Source organism: Hyaena hyaena, unplaced genomic scaffold, assembly GCF_003009895.1.
Source record: "Hyaena hyaena isolate Hyena2069 unplaced genomic scaffold, ASM300989v1 scaffold_560, whole genome shotgun sequence".
NCBI lineage: Eukaryota > Metazoa > Chordata > Mammalia > Carnivora > Hyaenidae > Hyaena > Hyaena hyaena.
Window position 1 is genome coordinate 525,615 of NW_024081192.1, and position 26,713 is coordinate 552,327.

The 26,713-nt window shown below is 40.5% G+C and overlaps 1 protein-coding gene and 1 long non-coding RNA gene across 6 annotated transcripts; one reads left to right on the forward strand and one right to left on the reverse strand.

Moving 5' to 3' along the window:
* Window positions 1-1,437: 1,437 nt before the first annotated feature.
* LOC120248025 lies at window positions 1,438-8,793 on the reverse strand. Of its 2 annotated transcripts, none has more exons than XR_005532472.1 (3): window positions 8,572-8,793; window positions 7,885-7,968; window positions 1,438-1,467 (listed from the first exon to the last, which is right to left on the reverse strand). It is a non-coding gene; the product is annotated as an uncharacterized LOC120248025 (long non-coding RNA). The 2 variants fall into 2 exon arrangements; XR_005532473.1 differs by having other exon boundaries at window positions 1,443-1,467; window positions 7,881-7,968.
* Window positions 8,794-10,191: 1,398 nt separating this feature from the next.
* Window positions 10,192-26,160, forward strand: ATP23 (ATP23 metallopeptidase and ATP synthase assembly factor homolog). Of its 4 annotated transcripts, none has more exons than XM_039256144.1 (6): window positions 10,192-10,209; window positions 15,771-15,816; window positions 16,522-16,603; window positions 20,991-21,128; window positions 23,420-23,503; window positions 25,708-26,160. In XM_039256144.1, the coding sequence occupies exons 2-6, from the start codon at window positions 15,800-15,802 to the stop codon at window positions 25,909-25,911; spliced, it is 525 nt and encodes a 174-aa protein (XP_039112075.1). In that variant the 5' UTR covers window positions 10,192-10,209; window positions 15,771-15,799; the 3' UTR covers window positions 25,912-26,160. The 4 variants fall into 4 exon arrangements, with proteins under 4 accessions (XP_039112075.1, XP_039112074.1, XP_039112077.1 ...); XM_039256143.1 differs by lacking the exon at window positions 10,192-10,209 and adding an exon at window positions 12,271-12,629; XM_039256146.1 differs by lacking the exons at window positions 10,192-10,209; window positions 15,771-15,816 and adding exons at window positions 12,584-12,629; window positions 20,390-20,572.
* The last annotated feature ends 553 nt before the right edge of the window (window positions 26,161-26,713 follow it).

Consider the following 26,713-nt stretch of genomic DNA (forward strand, 5'->3'; position numbering starts at 1 on the left):
AATTTTTTTTTTTTTAATTTTAATGTTTTATTTATTTCTAGGAGAGAGAGAGATAGAGAGAGTGTGAGCAGGGGAGGGTCAGAGAGAGAGGGAGTCACAGACTGAAACAGGCTCCAGGCTCTGAGCTGGCAGCCAGCCCAGAGCCCGACGCGGGGCTCGAACCCACGAACCGCGAGATCATGACCCAAGCGAAAGTCGGACGCTTAACCGACTAAGCCACCCAGGCGCCCCACCATGCAATAATTTTTGATAGAGAGAGTGTGAGCAGGGGAGGGTCAGAGAGAGAGGGAGTCACAGACTGAAACAGGCTCCAGGCTCTGAGCTGGCAGCCAGCCCAGAGCCCGACGCGGGGCTCGAACCCACGAACCGCGAGATCATGACCCAAGCGAAAGTCGGACGCTTAACCGACTAAGCCACCCAGGCGCCCCACCATGCAATAATTTTTAATTTTGTGTAGTTCAACCTAAACTTTAAGAGTATTGGGATTTGGAGTCACATTTAAGAAGCCCTTTCTCACCACAAGACTATCTACATTTTTTGTTTTTTAAAAACCTTGGATTTTTAAAACTCATGCATCTTGGACATCCTCTTTTGTCAATATACATCTACCTCATTCTTTTTAACAGGTGGATAGTAATGAATTGTATAGGTGAGTTTTTCTCAGCCTCCCTCCCCCATTATTTTCCCAGGAAGCTTGGTTAGATATTTTTTTCTTTGTCATCCCCTCCATGAAATTTCAATACCACATATATACCGTATATCTATGTATGTCAGGTGTATTTGTGCTTTATACATAAAAAAGTAAGTTTCTCCCCCCCCCACCTCCCACCAAGAACCAATTTGACCTTCTTGTTTGTGATATTGCCCCTCTGAGGTTGCATGATATAGCTATTCGACAATGTAATTATTCCACAGGTGTGTATTATTTTCAATATTCCAGTGCTCTATTGTCTATACTTATCTTTATACACACATTGTGTTTCTACAGGAGAAATTTCTAGAATTGAAAAGCTGTGTCAAAAGGTATTAATATTTAAAAATTTAGCAGATAATGCTAAAGATTGTGCCAATAATATGCCAACCAATATATATTGAGAATCTGGCTTCAATTTTCACATCTAAGTCATAAATCTCTTTGGAATTTATTCTGGAATGATGAATAAGGTAAAGATCTAGTTATTTTTCTCCCCCAAATTTAGCTCATTGTCCTTAAATATTAAATACTTTATCAAATTAGCCTTTACTTGATTTACCATATATTAAATATGGCAAATACAGGGGCGCCTGGGTAGCTTAGTCGGTTAAGCATCTGACTTTCGCTTAGGTCATGATCTCGCAGTTCGTGGGTTCGAGCCCCGCGTCGGGCACTGTGCTGACTGCCAGCTCAGAGCCTGGAGCCTGTTTCAGAGTCTGTGACTCCCTCTCTCTCTGACCCTCCCCTGCTCATGCTGTCTCTCTCTCTCTCTCCTAGAAATAAATAAAAAAAAAAAAACATTAAAAAATAAATATGGCAAATACTCCTATTATACTAGAGTTTTGGATTCTGTTATATGGCTGTTTGTTCATACTCTATTACCACCCTATGTTTATCATTCTTGCTTTATGTTTCAGTATCTGATTATATCCTCCTATTTTTCTTGGTATTTTAATGTTTTTTCTCTCAGTGAACTTTGGAGTAATTCTGCCTAGTTCCAAAACAGGCAAACAACAACAACAACAACAAAAAGCTCTTAGAATACTATTGGGATTAAGATTGGGATTGTACTGAATTTGTGGATTAATTTATTGAGAGTTGTAGAATATTATTACAGAGTACATTATAGAGTAACAAATTTAAAATAAGGCATAGAAGAAACAGAAATAATGTTGACTTAATGAAATATACCTGCATTAGCATGTGTTGAGTAGTATATGACAAAAGTCCAGATAAAACCCAAGTTTAAGCATAAAAGAGAGTTTATTGGCTCATTTAACTGAAAAGTCCAGTGGTAAAACTAGTCTTCAGGCAAGTTTGGATCCCTGGGCTCAAATAATGTCATCAGGATTTGGTTTCTATCTTCCAGGTTGGCTTTTTAAGCTTCCATTTTAAATAAGTCTCCCTGTAGTAGCAAAGGTGTCCTGTCTACTCTATGCTTACATGGTCTTTAGCACCTGCAATGTCAGAGGAAGAGAGTTTTTTCCTTATAGTGCTAGTGAAAGTATCGGTGATGGTCATTGGCCAGATGTCATTGGCCAGATCTGGATCGAGTATAGGAGTGGGGGCAGAGTGGCGAGTTGGGAATCAGCTCCACTGGCACCACACAAGCTACAGTTGGGAAGGAGTGGTTTCTTGAAGGGATGTGGAGGAACAAAAAAATGCAGGACTTATGTATATGATACCTACTTACTTATAAAAAGAGGATTTTAAGAAAGCATTAAGAAATATTACACAGTTGGGGCAGATTGGGTGGCTCAGTCAGTTAAGCATCCGACTCTTGGTTTCCACTCAGGTTATGATTTCATGGTTTGTGACTTTGAGCCCTGCATCTGGTTCCTCACTGATAGTGCAGAGACTGCTTAGGATGCTATCTCTCTCTGCCTCTCCCCCACCTCCTCTTTCTCTAAATAAGTAAACTTAAAAAAATCAAAAAAAGAGAAAAATTACAAAGTTAAAGTTCTAATACTATTTTCCAGCATATCAAAAGTTACTTTGGGGCCATAAGGGTAAAAAAGAAACCAGGTAACCAAGTGGGAAAATATGTTGAGAGATTAAGGAAATTATTATCTCTGTTATTAATATTTGTTCGAATTGTAATGCTGATTTCAAACAATGACTCTTCTTTTTTTCTTGATCTCATTACTGTTTAGATCCTCCAAAGTCTTGCATCATGAATTTATCCTTTTTTGGCAACTCAGTCCTCTCCTAGTCTTCTAGTTTTTCCCCCTAAGTAACTCCATTCCCTTCCTCCCTAAGCAAATCAAAAGCCTCTTAATTCCATGATCTTTCATGCTCCTCTCCCTTTTATTCATTGGTCAACTATAAAGAAACTGTTTGGATGAAAGTCATCAATGATTTCCTTAATCACTAACTCCAATGTCCTTAGATCCCCCTCCTTGACGACCTGCTGTTTCTGTAGTATTTGACAATGCTGACTGACCTTTCTTTCTTGAAATGTGGATATTTGGTTCCTATGTAACTCACTCTCCTGACGATTCTCTTAAGCTTTCTGACGACTTCTTCCCTGTTTACTCTGTTGGATCTTCTTCCTTACCTTATTTACACTTGGGTGACTCTCAAGGTTTTGGCTTCAAACTGTTTTTCTATTCACTATCTTGGCAGTTGCAAACACTACTTTCAGAAGAAAAGTATGCACCTTCAATTTAGATGCTTCTGATCAGTCCCTCCCAACATTTGCATGATCCAATCTTAACTATCCATTATGAAAGTCCAGCGTATCTTCTAAAATTTTTTTTCTCTTCTGAATCCCACGGTGATGTTTTTTAATGGTACACTTTCTAACTTTGATTATTTAATTATATATAAGACCTGACGTCCTTTCTAGCCTATAAGCTTGAGAACATTTCGATTTCAACCCTGTAACTCAGGATGCTAGTGAAAAACATGGTGTATTTATAAATCTGTTTAACATACATTAAGCACCTATTATATATTGTGCTAGGTGCTGGATAAGGGGTGAAAAAAATGTTTGGTTTCTGCCCTCACAGAATTTATAGTCTTAAGAAATAACAAATATATATTGTGATATGTTTAATACAACTTTTGAGAGAATGAATCTTACAACTCCTTATCCTTTCTCCCTACATTTCCTGCACCCGTTGCCCGTATAATCCTACAGATTTCTCAAACTCAACAGCTGAATTTGATTTATGTGCAGTGGACACCTACGACTGAGAAGTTTGTCCTGTGTTCAAAAAACTCGGAGCCAAGCACCTACTCTCTGCAAATCTGCTGATTTTAGTATTTATCTTAATGTTACCAACTCCTCCTCATTACTTAGGGGAAATCTTGGTATTATTCTCTTTGATTCCTTCCTCTTTATATTTAATTCTTTTCATTCAAGCACTTATCATTCTTGTTTAGGGCCTTTTACTTGTAGCAGAGGTTGAAAATTAGTGACCAATGGACTGTATCTAGCCAGCCAGTTTTATTCATCCTGTATAATATTCTTACAAATATGGTGTTCTTGTTTCTCATGAAAAATTAGAAAAGTTGGCAACATGGGGTCCTTACTCATACAAGAATTGCCTGGAGTTTAGATGAGACATCTAAACTGCCATGCTAATTTATACCATTCCTTATTTTTCTTACATAAAATTCATTTGCTCATTTATGAAACCTTCTTAATCCTTAATTTAGGCATGTGAGTTTGCAATCTCTGGCCTACGTGATCATGGGATTTTAGTGCTAGAAGAGGTAATAAGAGATCACCTTATATAATAGTCTCCTTACTTCTTCTCTCTCTAAGAGACAAAGAACTGAGGTCCAAATATCTTATATTACCTGACCAATATTATACAGCTAATGTGTAACAAGATTCTATTATTTGCCATTAGACCTCTTCTTCACCTGAGTGGGGTGAGTCCCTAATCTAGACCTAGAGTCCCTCAAATTCCCCATCCAGGGCCCTCACATAGAATTTTCAGGTTCAAGGGCTCTGGGCTTTTCTTTCAAGAGAAAACTCTTGCTTTCTCAGTCCCTGAGACCTGAGTCCTTTATCAGGTGAACTATAGGTACACTAATTGTTAAAAGTTAAAATATCTGTCCCAACCTTTCTAGTCTTATTCTTCTAGTACTTACCTAAATATCTATCTCATTTTCCTGGGGTGTTTATGTGTTATCCAAAAAAAAAAACCCTATGCATTTCAACCTTTTTGACTTGTTTAGTGTATTCTCTCCACTTAGGCTATTTTTCCCCAAACTCTGCCTGACATAACTTTTTCATCCTTTAAAGTCTATTTGAATGCTATCTCTCCCATACAGTGTAGTAGTTAAGCAGGTGGTTTTCAAGGGACAAAATTGGTTTGAAATCCTGGCTCTGTTTTTACCAGCCATGTGGACAATTTATCTAATCTATATCTGAGTATCCCTTTTACAAATGGTTAAACATGATCCCACTGGTTGAAACTATTTCTATGTACTGCAGGAATCCCATTGCACTTGTTTGCTTCAAACATTGCCTTGATTTATAGTTACCCATGTTAGTTATCCTAGGACTCATCATACTAACTATTCACCTTACTGGTTTTTCATTATATATTATAAATATGCAATTATATATTATTGTTATTCTTTCACAATAAATGAGGGCAAGGACTTTGTCTTACATGTGCTTCTGCTTCTCACTCTACTTAATAAGAGCTTGTAATTACTGAGTTAATAAATAGGAGTATAACCTTTCTGAGATGTTCCTAAATTCTATAAAAATAAACACAATAGTAATAGATGACTCTCATTATTATTCCCTTATGAGGACCTATGGAAGAATTTTTCTCAGATGTCTATACCAAACTATACTTCTCTTAAACAACTTAAAAAAAAAATCTTACAGACCACGTGAAACTTAGAACTATGTTTTCCTTTTGCTTTAGTTGCTAGGAGCCCCAGAGACTAATTTGTGGTGGCATGCCTCTAGCAATTACACAGGACCTTTTGGCTTGATTATTTTGGGGGCATTAAGATACCGTTGCGTTTATTTTGTTTATTTTGTTTGCTTTACAATAACCTTTTGCCTCTTCCTATCATTTTCTCTTACTATAGCGTATATCTCTTTCTGAGCACACTCAATCTTTTGTGAGCCTGGTGGGGCACCGATAAATTATATGCATCTATAAAACACATTTAAAAAATAGTTCTTATAGGCTGTTAAAGCATCAAATTTCTTGATCTTCTACTTCACAGAGAGATATCGCATATTTCAAGGTCATTGGGAGAACACTTCCCCAACTTCCTTCCTCACTTATAAAGTTAGTCACACCTTTAAAAGAGTGACGTTTTGGGGTGTCTGGGTGCTCAGTCAGCTAAGCATCTGTCCTTGGCTAAGGTCATGATCTCACTGTTTCTGGGTTCGAGCCCCACATCGGGCTCTGTGCTGGCAGCTAGCTCAGAGCCTGCCTGCTTCTGATTCTGCATCTCCCTCTCTCTCTGATCCTCCCCTGCTCATGCTGCCCCCCTCTCTCTCTCAGAAATAAATAAAACATTTAAAAACATTCAAAAGAGTGACGTTTTATATGTCCTTAAAAATATACATTTATCATGTGGAATATGGATAAGCAGAAAGCAGAATAGCAAAAAACAGAAAAACTCACCATGTGGTAAGAACCTACATATTGCTGCTTTCATAACCCACTTTTCTCTCCTAAAGTATTTCACATATCTTTTCTTATCATTAGTCTTCTAAATAAATTTTAGTGGTTTGAAGTATCCCACTAATTGTGTATCAGGGTAGTCAATCAGACTGCAACTCTATATTCCCTTCCTATAAAACCTGAAGATGCACTTTTTAAAAAAAATGTTTATACATTTTTGAGAGAGAGAGAGAGAGAGAAAGAGCAAGAGGGAGAGCAGGGGAGGGGCAGAGAGGGAGGGAGACACAGGATCCAAAGCAGGTTCCAGGCTTTGAGCTGTCAGCACAGAGCCTGACGTGGGGCTAGAACCCATGAACTATGAGATCATGACCTCAGCCGAAGTCAGACGCTTAACCTACTAAGCCACCCAGGTGTCCCATAAAACCTGAAGATGCTCTCACAGTAACTAATATAAGTGAACTTCTCTTATCTGCAACCATGTTATCCATGTCTAAGAAGTATGGGTATAATGTATTTCACTTATCTTTCATTGGTGGACAAGCTGAAATGAACTCCACCCAGCTTAATATGTGTGCAGTTTTGATTATTTCCTTTTGAGAACTTCCTAGAAGTACACTTCCTTAGTCAAAGTATATACCCATTTTAAGGATATATAGTCCTAAAATGCCCGGGGGAGGGGAGAGGACCAGTTTCTATTACCATCTGCAGTGCCTATTTAACTGAGCCCTTGCCCAATACATATACTATTTTCTTTTTAATCTTTGCCTATTTTTTACATGTTCTTTTTTTTAATGTTTATTCATTTTTGAGAGAGTGAGTTTGAGTGGGGGAAGAGCAGAGAGAGAGGGGAACAGAGGATCAGAAGCAGGCTGGGAATCTGATGGGGGCTCAAACTCAGGAACTGTGAGATCACGACCTGAGCCAAAGTTGGAAGCTTAACTGAGCCACCCAGGCTCCCCAATCTTTGCCAATTTAATAGGCATTTAATATTCCATTTATATTATTACTAATATGGTTGAGTATACATATTATTGGCCACATATATGTATTTCGATATATCTTTATTACTCTTGTCAACTTATAATATATTTAAAATTATTAACATCCATAACTCACTTTGACATCTTCCTACCTGGTTCCACTGCCTAAGCTATGTACTTGATGTGTGGATCTTATCTCCTCCTATTTCTTTTTTTTTTTTAATGTTTTTTATTTATTTTTGAGACAGAGATAGAGACAACGTGACTAGGGGAGGGTCAGAGAGAGAGGGAGACACAGAATCCGAAGACAGGCTCCAGCCTGAGACCTAGCTGTCAGCACAGAGCGGGGCTAGAACCCATGAACCGTGAGATCGTGGCCTGAGCCAAAGTCAGACGCTTAACTGACTGAGCCACCCAGGCACCCCTCTCCTCCTATTTCTTTAGAGAATCATTCAGTAATTCTCCTTGTTGGCAGTACCTTTAACCTCTGACTACTATCTTTTTTTTCTCTTGCACTAATAAACACCACTAAGTCTCCTCTTCTTAAGAAAAGCCTCAACTTTTTTCTTTTATTTGCCTTTCTTCTCTGGCTACTGACCTTTCTCTTTTCCTTTACAGCCAAATTTCTTGAAAGAACTGTCTTCACGTGCTGCGTCCACTCCATCTCTGTCTCTTCAATTCACTACAAAACAGATTTACATTCAAGTCTTCAAAGGCCTTCTTTGTTGCTAAGATTTTAATAACAATTATATCCTATATATATATATTTATGAAAAGTCAGGGTACAAGATGATTTTCCCCAAGTAAACTCAACTATGTAAAAAATATTTGGGCTGAGAAAAAAGTGATAGGTAATACATGAAAATTTTAAGACACTGCTAAATAGTGGGGATAAGTAGTGACTTTTTTTTAAGTTTATTTTTTAGTTTTCCTCAACTGAAAAAAAATTTCTTTATATTAGAACACATTGCAATGTAATATTGAAACTATTAGCCGCCACTTTCTTTTTAAAATTTTATTTATTTTTTAAATTTACACCCGAGTTAGTTAGCTATATATAGTGGGACAATGATTTCAGGAGTAGGTTCCTTAATGCTCGTTACCCATGTAGCCCATCGCCCCCCCACAACCCCTCCAGTAACCCTTTGTTTGTTCTCCATATTTAAGGGTCTCTTGTGTTTCGTCCTTCTCCCTGTTTTTACATTATTTTTGCTTCTCAATTTATATTTTCTAAAAGGAAGAAGAAAACTTCGAGAAGTGACAGGTGCCACTGGCCCAAACTTACTTTCTTCTCAAGGCGCCAAGAGCAGGACGGTGGGACCCAGAGTCCCTGGGCAGGTGTCCCCGCCGTGGGCACCACTGGATAACCTCCTGATGGGACAGTCTTCACTTAGAAAGGCCCTCACGCCCCTCATGCTCATCCCAAATGACCTCTGAGCACCCGGCCCCTACTGCTTAACGGTCTCAAACGGAGGATAACGGCCAATGGTTTCCAGTTGCCCTGGCAACAGCCAGCAACCCTCGCAGCGCCTAACAGCTTCCGTCGGTCTTCCCAGAATGCCGCGCGCCTCCTCTCGTTCTCTTCTGGATCGGAGGGCTGACTCTTTCCGGAAGTAGATGCCTGTCAGTCTCCTGTGACTGCTGGAGAGGAGGAGGCGTTTTTTCCGCGGAGGTTTGGGAGGCTGGAGGACGCCGGAGCAGGGAACTGTTTTGTTCATTTCCCAACCTTAAAAATGACTGGAAAGCTAAGGAAAAGTCGTAAAGCCACCAAATTTTTGTTAGCCCGCGATAAATGGATTAAACGTTATTAAAAAGCTGAAAGATGGAACGCACTTTAAAATGATAATGCAACTCCTTGCGTTGCTGTGATATACTTACATTCCCATAAAAAAGCAACTATTGTTCCTTTAGGAAACGAAGAGAAGCACAAAAGAAAACACCCAAGTCTCATCCACATAGAAATAACCACTGTAAATACTGGGGTAGCCTCCCAGACGCTTTCTACACATATAGTAAATGAAATTTCAAAATGAAATAGAGCTTATGCTGTTTTGTAACTTAACTTTTATGAGTATATTTAAAAAGGCAGCACAACAACATAGTTTCATGTATTCTATGTATCACTTGGATACTGAAAACAGTTTCTATTCTTTTTGCTCTTGTTTGGTGTCGCAGGGGGGAAATGAGAATCCTTATAGCTAACTCTTTGCTCATGCTCTCATTTCTTTGTGTAATTATTTTCCTCTTTTTACCTTAATCCTTTGTATTTGCACTTCCTTATCTCTCCCACAGCACCTTCCCATTCCACTCCTATGTCTTTATACTGTAAAGGGATGAAGTTACACATATGGCATCCACAGCCTACTCAATTTTTTAAAGTTTACTTTAAAAAGGTAATGCACTCAATTTTTTAAAGTTTACTTTAAAAAGGTAATACACGCTTATCGTAGACCGCTAGGAAAATTCAGAATATAATAAAAATATCCCAATATCTAGGAATCTACTGATCATGTTTTGGCATATTTTTTTTCTAGTCTTCCTTCTTTTTGCCTTCGGTGATGAATACTGAAAAAAATATTTGCTAATTTGGTAGGGGAGAGTTACAGCTTTTAATTTGCATTTATTTCCTTATTCATGTAGCTGGATAATATTTCAAATAGTACTTCACATGCTTACAGGCTATGGTCCATGTCAGGTCCCATTTTCTCTAGCCTTTCCTGAGTATTGCAGACTCCATTACAATAAGTTGTAATGGTGTAGTTTTCTATATGCTTATGTAGCTCCCTAACTAGATTGAAAGTTGATTGTGTGGTCCTGGATAAATTATTCAATATTGGTGAGCCCACTTTCATTATCAGCAAAATTGTGACAATAATACTTATTTTGCAGGGTTGTACTCAAGATTAGAAATAATAAATCCAAGGTGAGCTCAATAAAGTGGCTTAAGAAAACTATTATAGCTTTAGCAATCTGTACATAGGAGGTGTTCATGTTTTCACATTTCAGGTGAATGAATAATCCTAGCATCCCATCCAATTTGTGTATTTTTCATTCCCCCCCTCTATTAGCCCATTAGTTTTGCCCTTTTATGCTATTCTTTTAATGGTTATCCTTATGATTACAACATGTATCCTTGACTAAATTTACTAAAAATTAGTACTTTTACCACTTCCCAATCAATACAAAGCTGGTAAAACACTATATAACCCACTTGGCTTTCACTGTCATTTATTCTACATATATTTTATTTTTATCTTTTTTTGAAAATTTTTTCTTTTTACCTTTTGACCTCCTTCACCCATTTCTCCCATTTGCCACCCCCACCTCTGGCAATTACCAAGCTGTTCTCTGTATCCATGAACTTGTGGACTTTTTGTTTTTGTGTTTAGTTTGCATATCTAAAAGAAATCATGTGTTTGCTTTCTGTGTCTGACTTATTTCACTCATTTCACCTCATGCCCTCGAGGTCTCTCCATGGTGTTGTAAATGGCAAGATTTCATTCATTTTTTAAAAATGACTGAACAATATTCCATTGTGTATGTATACCACTATTTCTTCATTCATTCTTCAATGGACACTTAGGTTGCTTCCATATTTTGGCTATTGTAAATCATGCTGCAGTGAACATGGGGTGCATATATCTTTTCAAATTGGTGTTTTTGTTTTCTTTGGATAAATACCCAGAAGTGGAATTGCTGGATCATATGGTGGCTCTATTTTTAATTTCTTGAGGAATCTCCATGCTGTTTTTCATAGTGGCTTCACCGATTTACATTCCCATTAACAGTGCACAAGGGTTCCCTATTCTCCCTATATTCACCAACACTTGCTATTTCTTGTCTTTTTGATTAATAGCCATTCTGAGAGGTGTAAGATGATATCTGTCTCATTGTGGTTTTGATTTGCACTCAATTTAGATATTTATTAAGCACTCATGACACATAAAGCACAGTTTATAATATTCAAGGTGTCTTGAACATGAATTATTTCAATATGCTTCTCACATAAACCATATGCTCCTCTTCAACCTGATCAATTCTCCTATTATTGCTTCCTCAGTCTCTGCCATTATGCTTCGTCCATCATAATAGGTGCTGAACAAATATGTGAGCTGAACTGAGTAATTTAGTGGAAAAAGAGAAATGCAAATTAGTTAAAACCTGACAAGTTGTGATAAAAATGATAACAGATGCAAAGTACTTTGTACCTTGGGAGACCAGGAGCAAATAATTTTGATTAAGGTATCTGGGAATGCCTTGTGGAGTAGGTAGATTTGATCGGGACCTGGATCATAAGGACTGAGGAAAAGGGCTTAATAGATGGAAGTGAGTTAAGGCTTGGAGACAGAAGTAAACTGGTTTGTGTTATGTTATCAGAAAGTTATTTGGGGTAGCAAGAGAGTAGGGTGGGTGAATGGGCCCCGGTGAAGCAGAAAAAATGTAGTTGTGTCCCACATTTTGAGGATTTTGAGATGAGCAGTCATTATAATTTTAGCTTTCAAACGTTTCTGAAAAGTACTGCTTTCAATATGGCTTGGGACGTCAGGAGATTGCAATCGGCCTGCTGGTTGGAAAAGGTAGGGACTGAGAAGATGCCTGAGGCTTTCGGAGCACGGAAGGAATTAGTGGCTATTACGGAGGAAAGAGTGTCCACGAAGAGGCGGGCTGCATAACCACGCTTATGAGGACGGGCCAACCAAGCCGGGAAGCAGCGAAGTCCACAGCAGCCACGGAGACGCCTGCAAGGGCACTTGCCAGGACCAAGCCCTTTGGCCTGCGGGGGGATCAGGAGGCCCCGCACCATCCAGCCGCGCTTCTCCTCACGCCTCTCGCCCCGCCCCTCGCGCCCCTTCTCGCTCCGCTTCTCGCCTCTGGCCCCGCCCCTCCCAGGGCTTCAGGCCCCGCCCCTCCCTGCGTCTCTGGCCCCGCCCCTCCCCGCGCCTCTCGCCCCGCCCAGTGTCTCTTGCTTCGTTGGGAGGCCCAACGGCCCCGGGGTCCTTAGACACGCTGTGTGACGGTCGCCCTACCTGGGGCCAGATCAGCCCGGCAGGAGGAGGATCTGAGCGGCCCGGTTGGCGGGAGAGAGGTTGCCTTTCCTGGGTCTCATACCCGGCTGCCCGAGGCAGGAGGAAGCAGCGGCGAGGTCTGCGGGCTGCATGGCTGGAGCTCCGGCTGAGAGCGGGCCCGGTCCCGCGGCGGGGGACCAGCTGCAGCAGCAACACGTTGCGTGCCAGGTCTTCCCCGAGCGGCTGTCTCAGGGGAATCCCAAGCAAGGGTTCCTTTCCAGCTTCTTCACCAACAACCAGAAGTGCCAGCTTATGCTCCTGAAGACGCTGGAGACAAGTACGAGCCGTGACCTGGAGGCTGGGTCGGTCGGCGGGGTGGTGTCTGCGACCCAGAGGGCAGGGGTCTCTGAGTTCATCCCCAGGTGTGGCATGAGCGGGTTCAGGCACCTCTGCGCTGATTCCAGACAGATTCGGCATCGTGGGGGCGGGTGGGAGGGTTGTGGGGGAGGGTTTGGGCCTCAGTTTCCCTATCAGAGGTGGTGTTGAAGCCTTTCAGCTGGGCTCTTGCTTGCGGATTGAGGGAGGAGTAGGGTAGGAGTTTGCCCTTTTCAGTCATACTCACAGGTCTGACAGATCCTCCGATTTCTCCTGTAAATTATACGGCAGTATGGGGACTTCAGAGTGTGGGCCAAGCAGAGTCTTAATTAAGGCATTACTCCTGGCAGACAAAAAACTGTTTTGCAAACTACTTTCGTTGGAAGGGGTTCTTAACCTTCATACATGAATGGGTTCCCAGAGTAGAAACCTCTGAAATGGACTATGAAACCGTGTGTATGCACCTTAGTACATTTTTCTGGGGAGAGACTTCTGGCTTCATCATATTCTGGAAGAGGCCAACGATCCCCAAAGAGTCAGGAATGACTGCTGTGGGTTAAATAGGACACAACTACCTGCTGATCAAGTTCTCCAGTCCCAGGGACATTACACTCGAGATTTTTTAACTCCTTTACATTGACATGGACGTCCTAAGTTTACTTCAGATACATTTAGAAAATCAAAGTCGTAAACCTACTTGTCCTAAAGCAAGGTTACTACTTCACAACTGGCCAATCATAGTTCAACCACCTAGAGATTTTCCAGCCTTCTTGAGATTACCTGCATGTTAAGGAATCCAGGGAGGGGGGAGGGGTAAGGGGGTAATGGCAATGATGAGGTTGTGTTCACTTGGAAATATGTATCGAATGCCTCCTGGTTTCTGGTGTGGGGAAATGGAAAGATGAGTAAGGACCCGGACTGTGCATTTTAGAGGGTTAAGTGGAATGCAGTGGAAGGAGCATGGGCTGCAGAGTTAAACATAGGTTCAGATTCTGGTCTCTCTCCTTATCAGGTGTGGAAGACTGACTTAACTTCCTGATCCCTCTCTCTTTGTCTGCACGCACAGAAAGGGAAGGGTAGGGATAAAAATACCTCATTTAGGGTTGTTGTGAGGAATAGATTTTATGAATGTAGATTGTGACCATATCAGGAGCTGAGTAATGGCTAACTGTGCTTACAGTGGAAGAGACAACAGTGGAGGAGATGTAGAGATTGGGTGTGAGGAGGGTGGGGTGCTGAACATGAACCCCAATAGGAATTAGCAAGTCTCAACTCTCCCTGGAGGGCTGCTGGGAGAAGTGTTAGTGGTATTAAAGCATCAACCTATAGCTTTACAATCCTGAACCTGGGACTCAGCCTCAAAGATCTTTTGTTTTCTCTCTCTCTCTCTCTTTTAAATTTAAATCCAAATTAGTTAATATATAGTGTAATGATGGTTTCAGGAGTAGAATTTAGTGCTTCATCGCTTGCATATAACACCCAGCGCAAATCCATTCTAAATACTGCAGGTCCTGTCTGAAGTATCAAACCACTGTGCTCCCTGCAATAATAATAATAATAATAATAATAATAATAATAATAGTAAAACTGTTATTATTATTATTTTAGGAAGAGTACTATAGACTTTGGAACCCACTTCAACTTTGTAAAACTCTTAGTTGCTTGAATAATAAAACACTTAATATGGTTCCTGATGCCTGATATACACTAAAAAAATACTTATTACTAATAATTGTTTTGCTGTTAATACTCTTAAGAGGGGTCAGGTTAAATAAAACAGTAATGTATACCTATCTTTTTCATCTCCCTACTTTTCTTTTACTCACTTGTTTTTACTTTCAGCACTTAATAAAAAACAACCTTGGTTTCTTTTTCTAATTTTTTGCTTATGTCATATAGTACGTTGTGCATTTATGCACTCAGATAAGACTGTTATGTGGAAAGTTGATATTAGAGGCATTTGGGTTTGTTTTACTTTCCCGTAATTATTATAGCCTAACAGATGCTTAGAAGTGGAAGGTCCCAGGGCGCCTGGGTGGCTCAGTCGGTTAAGCGTCTAGCTTCAGCTCAGGTCATGATCTCATGGTCCGTGACTTTGAGCCCTGCCCTGGGCTCTGTGCTGACAGCTCAGAGCCTGGAGCCTCCTTTGGATTTTGTGTCTCCCTCTCTCTGCCCCTCCCCCACTCACGCTCTGTGTTTCTCGGTCTCTCAAAAAATGAATATAATGTTAAAAAAAAACCCAAAAAAGAAGTGGAAGTTCCCTCAGGAGTCATCTAGGCCTTTGCACCTCCACACTGGAAGACCGGGGGGCCGTCACTGGCCAGAGAGTTTATAGACCTCTGTCGGACCTGGTTACCAGTTCTTTGAGGCTCCCCGTAGCTCCTGGTGTATTGTAGTCACACCTTTACTTGTTGGAAACATCCTTTCCCATACTGTAACTTCTACTCTTTGGTCCTGTTCTGTTCTCTGAACAAATGTTGACTAAATCTCTTCCCACACAGCCCTTCAGACATTGTGGTCGTAGTTAAGTTTTTTATTCTCCCTTCCACATCCACAACTCCTTTTGTGCTTCTTACTCAGCACAGTCCTGTACTGTTCTGGTTGCCTCCCCTCCGGGGAAGGGCTGCAGTTGGCAGGTCCTGTTCAGAGTGTGGTACTTAGAATGGGACACTGTCACCCTGCGGTCTGATCAGAAGAGACGCCAGTGAGCCCCTTAACTCCCTTCCTCTAACCTGGATACTGTGCTGCGGTTCGTTTCTAAGGATGAGGCCCCAAGTCCCCTCGTTCTTTTGTATATGCTTTCATACAATGTTTTTGATCATATAACCATACGTGGGCTGTATAAGCATTTTTGATATTATTTAAGATGTTTAGTCGTATCCATCTTGGTGTTCGTGTCACGGTTTTATTTCATCAAGGACTTAATTTTAGGTTAATTTAAGCTTGTCTTTTCATATCCATCTTTTGCCAATTTTAAGATAGTATTATTTCCTTAAGATTTGTGATGTACTTTTTGATAATATCCTATACTGCTCTTTGGAGAACTTAATTGGTGCTCTTTTTTCCTGATTAGCATGCTTAATTGAATCAAATATCTTTCTAGATCCGTATGTCAAACTTCTGCTTGATGCCATGAAGCACTCAGGTTGGTAAGTAAATCTTTTTAAAGCGTTGGTCTATATTCTGGCTGCTAAAAACACGCAAACAAAAACACACTTCAAACTTGAGCTTCTTACGATTTTTCGCTTCCAGCCACAAAGCCTTTTCCATATGGTAGGCAGTGGTGACGGGGTGCATTCTTTCCAAGCAGGTCTTGTTCCCTTCAGACATCTTCCTCCCTAAGTCTAAGTCTCTGGCTCTGCCACTCACCTCCAGTATTTAGTAAAGACCACACTTAAAGTCTTGTAAGTGATTGCCAGACCTGGCTTTCCCACTCTACCAGCCTCAGCATTGTCCTTCATGGAGAAGAAATCTCGGCTTCTTATGTAGGAGCCTTCCAGGTGTTGTTTAACTTCAAGGAAATTAGAGGAAGTGACGTCTGAAGTCCACTTCTTAACAGTCTTGCCAGAGGATAGCAACTCCATCTTATTTCCAATATGGTCTTAATCAGTTGACCAGATGATTTATGGAACTGCGTGGGAGTTGAAGTAGGATAGATTTTGCGGGCGTGACTTCCTTATTTTACAGATGAGACAGCTGAGTCCTAAAGGTGTCCCAAGGTTTCTTGTGTGTTAGTTTTGAAAGGGCTCTGTGCTACGGGGCTCCTGACTCCTTGCCCGGGGCTGTTTCCCCTGCACCGTGCGCGGGCATACTGCTTTTGGACATTGCTTCTTTAATCCATTCTTGCCTTTTAGTGCGGTTAACAAAGAAAGACACTTCTCTTGTGAAGACTGTGATGGAAATGTCAGTGGAGGTTTTGATGCTTCAACGTCTCAGGTAGGTATTTTTGCCAAGTTGTTCTCTTTCCTGATGTTTGCTAAGCACCTTCCGCATGCTGGGCATTCTGTTTAGTAGACTGTGTGTAAGGTTCAAACAATGAGTCAGTTATGGTTCTTACTCTTAAGGAGCTTATGCTTTCATAAGGGAGACAAGCCATGAACACAGACAATGATAAAAATTTGAGGCGGGTTGAACTCTTTTAGGTGGGTGTAGTTACCACAGTGGGACTGTGATACAATTGAAAAACACCAACAGAGTCAGCTAGAGCATATAAAGCTTCTTCAGGGGCAAAGAAGACAAAGACTGTTGCCCAAAGAAGGGGTATCATGAGCAAAGGTGGTGTGTTGGGAAAGAACAAGGTATATCTGGGGAATGGCATGTTGTCTAGTGCAGCAGAAGGGTAGGAACCTGTGGGGAATATGGGGAAATAGGATTGGAAAGAAAAGTAGGCATATGGTGGGAGGCTTTGAATGCTTAGTTAAAGAGTTTTCCCTGTACCTGGTGAGGAGTGATAATACCTTTGAAAATTTTTGATTAGGAGAGGGGCGCCTGGGTGGCTCAGTCGGTTAAGCGTCCGACTTTAGCTCAGGTCATGATTTCATGGTTCGTGGGTTCGAGCCCTGTGTCGGGCCCTGTGCTGACAGCCAGCTCAGAGCCTGGAGCCTGTCTTCGGATTCTGTGTCTCCTTCTCTCTCTGACCCTCCCCTGCTCATGCTGTCTCTCTCTCTCTCTCTCAAAAATAAATAAAACATTAAAAAAATTTTTTTTTGATTAGGAGAGTAAGTTTTCTCATCTGGGAAAATATGGGTAATGGTTCTATCTGTCATAGAACAGTTATTAGAATTAAATGAGGTACCTCATATAAGGTGCTTAGCAGAGTAAGCACAGTAAGCATTCAATAAATATTATTAGTTTTTAAAAAATCTTTTAATATTTATTTATTTTTGAGAGAGATAGAGACAGAATGTGAACAGGGGAGAGGCAGAGAGAGAGGAAGACACAGAATCCAAAGCAGGGTCCAGGCTCCGTCAACATAGAGCCTGATGTGGGACTCAAACCCATGAGCTGTGAGATCATGACCTGAGCCAAAGTCGGATGCTTAACTGACTGAGCCACCCAGGCACCCCTAAATATTATTAGTTTTATTTATTTATTTATTTATTTATTTATTTATTTATAATGTTTTATTTATTTCTGAGAGAGAAGGAGAGACAGCACGAGCAGGGGAGGGTAAGAGAGAGAGGGAGATACAGAATCCGAAACAGGCTCTAGGCTCTGAGCTGTCAGCACAAAGCCCTATGTGGGGCTCGAATCCACGAATCGTGAGATCATGACCTGAGCTGACGTCAGATGCTTAACTGACTGAGCCACCCAGGTGCCCCTAAATATTATTAGTTTTTTTTAATGTTTTATTATTAGTTTTAAGTAATTGGAGAGTTTTGACAGCATCTTGGAGTTGGTAGAAGAATTATATCATGTGATAAGGGTAAATGAAGCTTTTATAAGTAACGCCTCCCATCTTGAACATATAACCCTGTTTAACAATACTTACTTGTTTCCTCCTGGGGAATTTTATATGTATTTTGGTTGTTTATAGCTGTTTCACAGTAATCTCGAGGGAAAAAAAACAGCATAGGGGTGAGAGGACTGGGTCTTGGAGCCTGGTAGAATTGAGTTCAAATCTAGTTCCCCTGCTTATTGGCTGTGGGACTTGAGCAAGTTATTTGCCTTATTCTCAGTTTCCTCATTTGTAAACTGATTATAACAATACCTAATAGCTCTCAAAATGGGTCTTGGTGAATTCTTCCCCCTCTACCCCCCTTGGGGTTAAATAGAGTGGACATTCTGAACTTTTATCTTACTTCTTGGTAGTGTTGAGCATAGTTGGGTACTCCTTTTATTTATTTTTTAAAAATTATAGTTTGTATTGTGAAGTGTCTCATTCATACAGAAGAGTAAGATACCTGTACGTATGCTTTTGGTCTCAGTAATAAAACAGACACCTGTGTAACTGCCACCAGATTTGAGAAATAGAATGTCACCAGGATTTCACAAGATTGCATGCCCCTCTTGGATCACATTTCCTCTCCTTTTCTTACTCTGACTTTTGTGATAATCATTCCCTGCTGTTCTGAATAGTTTTACCATCTCTATGTACAAACAATGTGTTATTTAGTTGCCTGGCTTTTACCTTTTATACATGGAATACTTTGAGTTCTGGGTGATACTTTGTAGTTTTATGAAATCATACAGTATATAGTTTCCCGTAATGATTCTGCCCTTGAACACCCGAGATTCTTCCATGTTGTTGTACACACCTCTGGTTTATGTCGTTTGGCGCTTGTATAGTGTTCCACTATATGTCCATACTGCAGTTTACCCTGTTTCCGATCGTTTCCCACTTTGTTATTATGAACAATACTGCTGTGAATATTTTTCACATCTCCGGGAGCACATGTGCAAAAGTTAGTCCTGTGTATCTACCCGGGAGCAGAATTGCTGGGTCATGTAATAGGCGTTCACTTGGCTTTAGCAGGTAATGTCAGATGCCTCTTCCCCTGGTTTCCAGTATATGACACTCTTTGCTAGCTCACCTCCCTCTACCAGCTCTTTCTTACATGTGGAAGTTTCTTAGTCCTCGGTGTTAGATCCCCTTCTTTTCTTCCTCTGTACTCTGCCAAGGGGATCTCATTTCTTTGCCTAGGTCAGAGCTCTCTTTTGAACTTCACATCTGTGCATCCAGATGCCCATTTAATATCTACACTTGGATGTCTTAAAGGCACCCGAGACCTCACAGACTTGTCCAAGTCCAAATTGATGATTGATACCATCCCCTGTCCTCACCCAACCTGGTAGTGTCCTCACCCAAAACTTGTAGTTTTGCATATCTCAGTGAATGGGACAGCCATCTATTCCATTCCCCAAGGTAGAAATGTAGAGATCATCCTGTACCTCTGGTTCCCTTCCCATGTTCTATCGCCGACTTTTGTCCAATTTACCTCCTAAATATTTTTTGGGGGGGGGGGCGTGGGTCTTACTGTCCCTGTTCAGGTACCATTATCTCTTGCCTAGAATATCTCATTAGCCTTCAACTAATTTCTCTGCACCCTGTTTGGTCATCTGCTTATTTTTACAACTAGAGTCGAAGGATAAAAACAAACAAAAGCACCTCCCTGTTTCACTACTCCCTTTCAGTGACTTCCCACTGTTGTCAGGGTACAGAGTGATTTGCTCTAGCCGACCTCACCAGCCTGATGTCATGTCTGTCACCTGCAGCTCTGTGCTTCAGGAATACGGGCCTGCTTCCAGCCTCTCAGACACTCTGTTGCGGAAGTGCTCCTCCCCTCTGCACGGGTTGCTCTGTCTGGAAGGCTCCCTTCCCTGCCTTCATATTTAACTCCTCCTCACCCCTGAGATCCCAATTTAAGTATTCCATCTGCAGAGAAGCCTTTCCCAATCCTGCAGACCAGACCATTCTCATCGTGTGTATTCATGACATCTTGGATTATTCTTCATGACACCTGTCATTGCATATATTTAAACATCTTGGTAAATGTTTGATTAATTTCTAGTGCCTTTAGTAGATTATATATTATAAATTAGAATATAAATTATAAATAGATTATAAATCTACTAGTAGATCTCAATAAGTATTTTCGAAGGATGAATGTTGGATGAATGTATGTAAAATATCTGGCACACATCCCAGTGTCTGGCACGTAAGTACACGATAAATGGGAACTATTATTCCTGGGATCCCTCATGTCTTTATTATTCTTATAGGGTCCTGCTCAGTGTGCTGTTGGCTTTTTGCACTTCTTTCTGAAGGTCTTTCTGAGGAGTTTTCCTGGCAATTCTAGTAGAATGAGACAGTGGTGGTCATTCATTGTTGATTCATTGCTCACTCAGAAACTTGATAAGAAGCAGTTTACATATATTCTCATTTAATTCTCACAATTCTATGAGGTAGGTACCCTAACGATCTCCTTTTGATAGTTGAGGAAACTGAGGCACAGAGCAGTTAAGACTCGCCCAAGGTCACCAAGTTAGGAAGGAGTGGAGCTGCAGTTTGAATCTGTCAGCTGCATTCCAAAGCCCACTCCCCCAATACAGTGCGGTGGAGTCCACCAGCTCACCGAGGATGGCGGTTAAGTGCTGTTGTAGTTCAGGGAGAAGAGGGAGAAGTCGGCCACTGGGAAGGCTTAGCAGAACAGGTACCTTAGGGCCAGGCCTTGATGACGGGGTAGATGTGGGGTTGAGGGAGTAGCACGGGTGGAGGCTCTCCCAAGCTGGTGAGCCATCTCAGCCAGAGACAAGATGGGATTTACAAAAAGCGGGTCAGTGGTATAAGTAATGGAACTTCTCTTATTTTGGTGACTCCTAGATAGTTTTATGCCAGAACAACATCGGTAATCAGGCCCATATGAACAGAGTGGTCACCCACGAGCTCATTCACGCGTTTGACCACTGTCGTGCTCATGTCCACTGGTTCACCGATGTCAGACACTTGGCCTGCTCAGAGGTGAGTCTTATTGTAAAGATCCTTCTTCCCCCTGGAGCAGTCTGAGTTTGGACATTTTAATGATGTATACTTTACTTAAACATACTCCATTTCTTATACTGTTGTGGCTTCATGCCACTCTTAGGTTTCCATTTTTTATTTATTTATTTTTTATAAAAATTAAAAAAAAAGTTTATTTATTTTTGAAGGTAAGAGAGACAGAACATGAGCAGGGGAGGGACAGAGAGAGAGGGAGACACAGAATCCAAAATGGGCTCCAGGCTCCAAGCTGTCAGCGCTGAGCCTGACTCGGGGCTCAAACTCACGAACCATGAGATCATGACCTGAGCCGAAGTTGGTCACTGAACTGACTGAGCCACCCAGACACCCCCTTAGGTTTCCATTTTTAACAACTAAATACAATTTTGAGATACAAGAGAATTTTAAGCATCTTTTTAGAATTGTCTGAATTATAACCTTTAAATTCTAATACTAGTGGTGACTTGATAATAATGAACTATTTTTCCTTTTGTGGATTCTTACTTAGTCTTCACCACAGTCCATTGAGGTAGATGCTATTATCCCATTTTATATATGTTGAAAGTCAGGCATTTTTAAATTTTTATTTTATTTATTTATTTTAATGTTTTATTTATTTCTGAGAGAGAGAGAGAGAGAGAGAGAGAGAGAGCATGAGCAGGAGAGGGTCAGAGAGAGAGGGAGATACAGTGTCCGAAACAGGCTCCAGGTGCTGAGCTAGCTGTCAGCACAGAGCCCGACGAAGGGCTCGAACCCACGAACCATGAGATCACAACCTGAACCGATGTCGGATGCTTAACCGACTGAGCCACCCAGGCGCCCCAAGGCATTTTTTTAGATCCATGGATTTGTAAGTAGTAGAGACACAATTATAACCCAGGTTCTTAACTGGTTTGCTGTGCTGCCTTCTCTCAGTAAAGCGCTTTGTCTTCCCAAGAGTAAAACATTTAGTCTCAAAAATACAACATAAAAAGTTTCTTTTATTATTAAGCACATTGATCGTTCTCAGAAACGCGATACATTTATGCTCTTAGAGACATGTATGTGTTTAATACTTGCATTTCATTAATTGAAGAGTGCGGTGTGCTGCGAAGTTCAAAAAACTAATATAAATTTCAAGCTTATATTTATAACTTAGATTATTTTCTCTTTCCTTTGAAATTAATAAGCAGCCCCATTGCATTTAATTATAACTCCTATTATTTGGAGAGTAGACTGAAACCTGAGTTTTTAAATAGGTCTCTTTCTTGGGTGTTATGAGAATTAATGCCTGTTAGCCAGTTAAAGTGTGGTAAGTGTCTCGAACTCCTCAGAGGAATGAGGCCATGGTATTGTGGAAGTCACAACAAGTAGGCCATTCTGTCTGCAGTGTGTTGGCAAAAACATGGCCAGGTTGGCTGCGGCATCTGTGTAGGTAGTTAGAAGACGTTTTCTTCTATTGAAGCTGCATTTTACCTTAAAAATATTGTAAATTAACAAACACGTTGATGGGGGGGGTGGAGGAGAGGGGAAAGTGGGTGATGGGCATTGAGGAGGACACTTGTTGGGATGAGCCCTGGGTGTTGTAGGCAAGCCAATTTGACAATAAATTATATTAAAAAAAATGTAATAAATTAGAAAATATGCCCTAACTTCAGGCTGTCATGCTCATAGCATGACCAGTATAGAATGTTCTTGATTCTTCGAAAAATTAAGAACTTAAGTTTCAGGAACTTAATTGTTCATAGGACAGTTGAGGCCCTGGAGGAAGGCCTGAGGGAGGTTCTAAGAGAGTTGCAGTGTTTGGGGCCAGCGGTAGAAGGTTCAGGTTCTCAGAGTCTTAGATACTCTTGTGTTTAATTTTAAGCTCACATTGAAGTTCAGTTTGTAGATCTTTGAAAGAATGCTTTCATGAAGTCCTTTTGGTAATATCTACAACTGTATCTTGTAGAGAGCATGGACTTTCACTTTCTGACTTTTGGTTCCAAAAGAAATTAGTTCTTTCAATAAGGTTATTGTATAAAGTTTCGAAAATTCCCTTTGATAAATGATTGACCCCATCCCCACCCCAGTTTATTTTGCATTGCCTAGCATAGCTCAGGAATATCTACTCTTGTTCTTAAGAATCACTGAAAATAATCTTATGTCAGAATTTTAAAACATTCTTTAAAAGAGTCTGTTCTCAGACTGAGTCTGTTCTCAGACTCAGAAAAACATGCTAATGTTAGATTCTCTTACAATTTTTATAGAGCATGAGCACTTATTTTCTTTGTTTGCCTTGGTCTTTGTGATAGGTTCGAGCTGCTAACCTTAGTGGAGACTGCTCGCTTGTGAATGAAATATTCAGGTTGCATTTTGGATTAAAACAACACCATCAGGTAAAACTAACGTACGAAATCGCTTACCCTCCAGAGTGCTATGAATGGAAATGATGAATAAAGAAATGAGAAGTTCATTTAGTATTTGAAATTTGAAAGAGCTATTTATATGGAAAGAATACAAAATTATACTGTGTAAGCCAAACAGATGGAATTTAGTTCTACTTTTTAAATTATTATTTTGTTTATTTAATTAAAAAAATTTAAAAATATTTATTTATTTTTGAGAGAGAGAGTGAGGGAGAGACAGACAGACGGACAGAGAGAGACAGAGTGCTAGTGGGGGAGAGGCAGAGAGACACACATCGGTTACAGTAACTGATGGTGAAATCTCACAGTTTTTTTTTTTAAAGTTTATTTATTTATTTTGAGAGAGGCGTGCACGCACGCACGTAGGTGCGAGGAGGGGAGGGTCAGGTAGAGAGAGAGAGAGAGAGAGAGAGAGAGAGAATCCTATGTAGGTTCTGTGCTGTCAGTGCAAGTCCAACACGGGGCTAGATCTTCTGTGACATCATGACCTAAGCCGGAATCAAGAGTCAGACACTTAACCGACTGAGCCATCCGGGTGCCCCTGAAATCATAGTTTTAATGGAAGTATGTTACATTTGGGAAGAATTAAACCAGAACTGTGGTCTATCCAGGTGTCTCCCAAACCCGTAGCTCCAGGAGACAAGTTTTCACCGTCATTTTTCTGCCTGTAAGAGAGAAATTTCCTCTTTCTGGCAATTGTTATCATAGCCCCAGGGGGTTCTTCCTTTCTTTCTTACCCCTTTTGGCCTGGAGTTTATTTTTAAGATCATTGGTTAGTGTCATTGAGGTCGAAAGCACTGGTTTATATTCTCATACTAGTGAGCGGCTCTGCCTCAGGCATGCTGACCAGAGTGAAAGAAAATAGGGGGCACACACAGAAAAGGAATGATTGACAGGATACACAGCCCTAAGCACCAGTATTTGGTTATTTTTCATGAAGAGGCTAAATGCCATTCTTTTGAGCTTTAGTTTTGGCCTGTGGAGAAATAAATGGGTTTAAAGGTCTCTAAGAATTGGAATGGCAAGACCTTCTGTTTCTTTACATACTTATGATACTGAGACATTCTAGCCTTATTACTATGTAACGTTAGATTGAGTATTTTCTTAGGTACCCATGCAAAGAATACCTAGGAAAAAAAAGTTGTTTGACTTTTTTCCCCCCTGAAAAATTAAGACACCTTTACATTTTGTGTGTCTGTATGTGTGGTTTCCGATTGCTTCCATGGAAGAGTGCCACTCTCGAAGGAAGAGGTATCTAATATGGGTCACTTGAAAAGAAAAGGAGGAGAGAGACAGAGGAGTAAAGTGTATTTTAAATCTATTTAAATTTTATTAAAAATCCAACCAGAACCTTATTTATAGAGTTTTGTTTTGTTTTGATATTTGCAAATTGGAAGTTACTACCTGTTGGACTGCCTGAAACTTCAGAGAATGACGTCTGGTTATATTACTAGAAATGATGAAAAAATGGGGGCGCCTGGGTGGCTTAGTCGGTTAAGCGTCCGACTTTCGCTTGGGTCATGATCTCGCGGTTCGTGGGTTCGAGCCCCGCGTCGGGCTCTGTGCTGACTGCCAGCTCGGAGCCTGGAGCCTGTTTCAGAGTCTGTGTCTCCCTCTCTCTCTGACCCTCCCCTGCTCACGCTGTCTCTCTCTCTCTCCTAGAAATAAATAAAAACATTAAAAAAAAAAAAAGAAATGATGAAAAAATGGAGGAAGTCTTACTTATACCTAAATAATTTTAGATTGAATTAAACATATCCCATAATTTAAGAATTATGTCTCTACTGTCTTTTTTTCTATTTTATTTTATTTTTTTACTTTAGAGAGAGAGAGCGAGCAAGAGTGCAAGCAGGGAGAGGGGCAGAGGGAAAGAGACAGAGAGAAAGAAAGAGAGAGAGACAGAATCTTAAGCAGGCTCCACGCTCAGCATGGAGCCCAATGCAGGGCTCAATCCCAAAGCCCTGGAATCATGACCTGAGCCAAAATCAAGAGTTGGACATTCAGCTGACTGAACCACCCAGGCACCCCAATGTTTCTTCTTTAGAACGACAGAAATTAGTAAAATAATATGAAAGGGAATGAATTCTGATGTGGTCAGACATTATATAAAATGTAATTATTCCATGATAACTTTCCATATAACCTTAAAGCCACATTCTTTTCTTTCTCCTTAGACTTGTGTGCGAGACAGAGCCATTCTTTCTATCCTGGCTGTTAGGAATGTCAGCAAAGAAGTAGCTCGAAAGGCTGTTGATGAAGTTTTTGAGTCTTGTTTCAATGACCATGAACCTTTTGGAAGGATCCCGCATAACAAGACTTATGCGAGGTATGCTCATAGAGACTTTCAAAACCGTGATCGGTATTACTCAAATATATGAAGACAATGACATTTCACATTATGGCACTTCCGTGATCATGAAGAAAATATGGTTCTCAAGTGGACAAACCTATGAAGCGTAAATGATCAATTATATACAGATAAAACACAGAAGATGCTGATTCTAGCGTACGTTCAGAAAAAGTAGCTGTGGTAAAAGTGAAACTGCCTTCAACTCCAAGGCAACCATTGTAACTTTACAGTTAACCGTTTGGTCATTAAGGCAAATAAATTACAGTTTTGTATTTTCTATGTTGTACTTGGTGTTTTTTATTATTTGTGTTTAAAAAATTGTGATTTGTTTTAATTACATGTGATTATTTAAAAATTTGATTATGAGGCACCTGGGTAGCGTAAGTAGCTGACTTTGGCTCAGGTCCTGATCTCACAGTTCATGAGTCTGAGCCCCGCATCAGTCTCTCTCTGCTATCAGTGCAGAGCCTGCTTCGGATCCTCTGTCCTCCTCTCTCTGCCCCTCCCCTGCTCATGTTCTCTCTAAAAAATAAATAAATGTTAAAAAAAATAAAATTTGATTATGAAACCTGTGAAGTGTGCTCTTGTATGAATTTGATAGATGACTACTGTTAGTATTTACATTAACGGTAAAGAAAAATATACTGATTTCATTATAGGACATTTATTGAGATGTTCAAAGTATATAAAGAATGAAAGTTGGGAATGATTTCATTTAATGATCAATGGCTCCCTTCTCCCTGTTCTTTCAACATGTATGTTGGGACCCTATGTCTTAATTTTCTGGGGACAGCCCTGATTAGATTTTTCTTCTTTTGTAAAGGCAATGC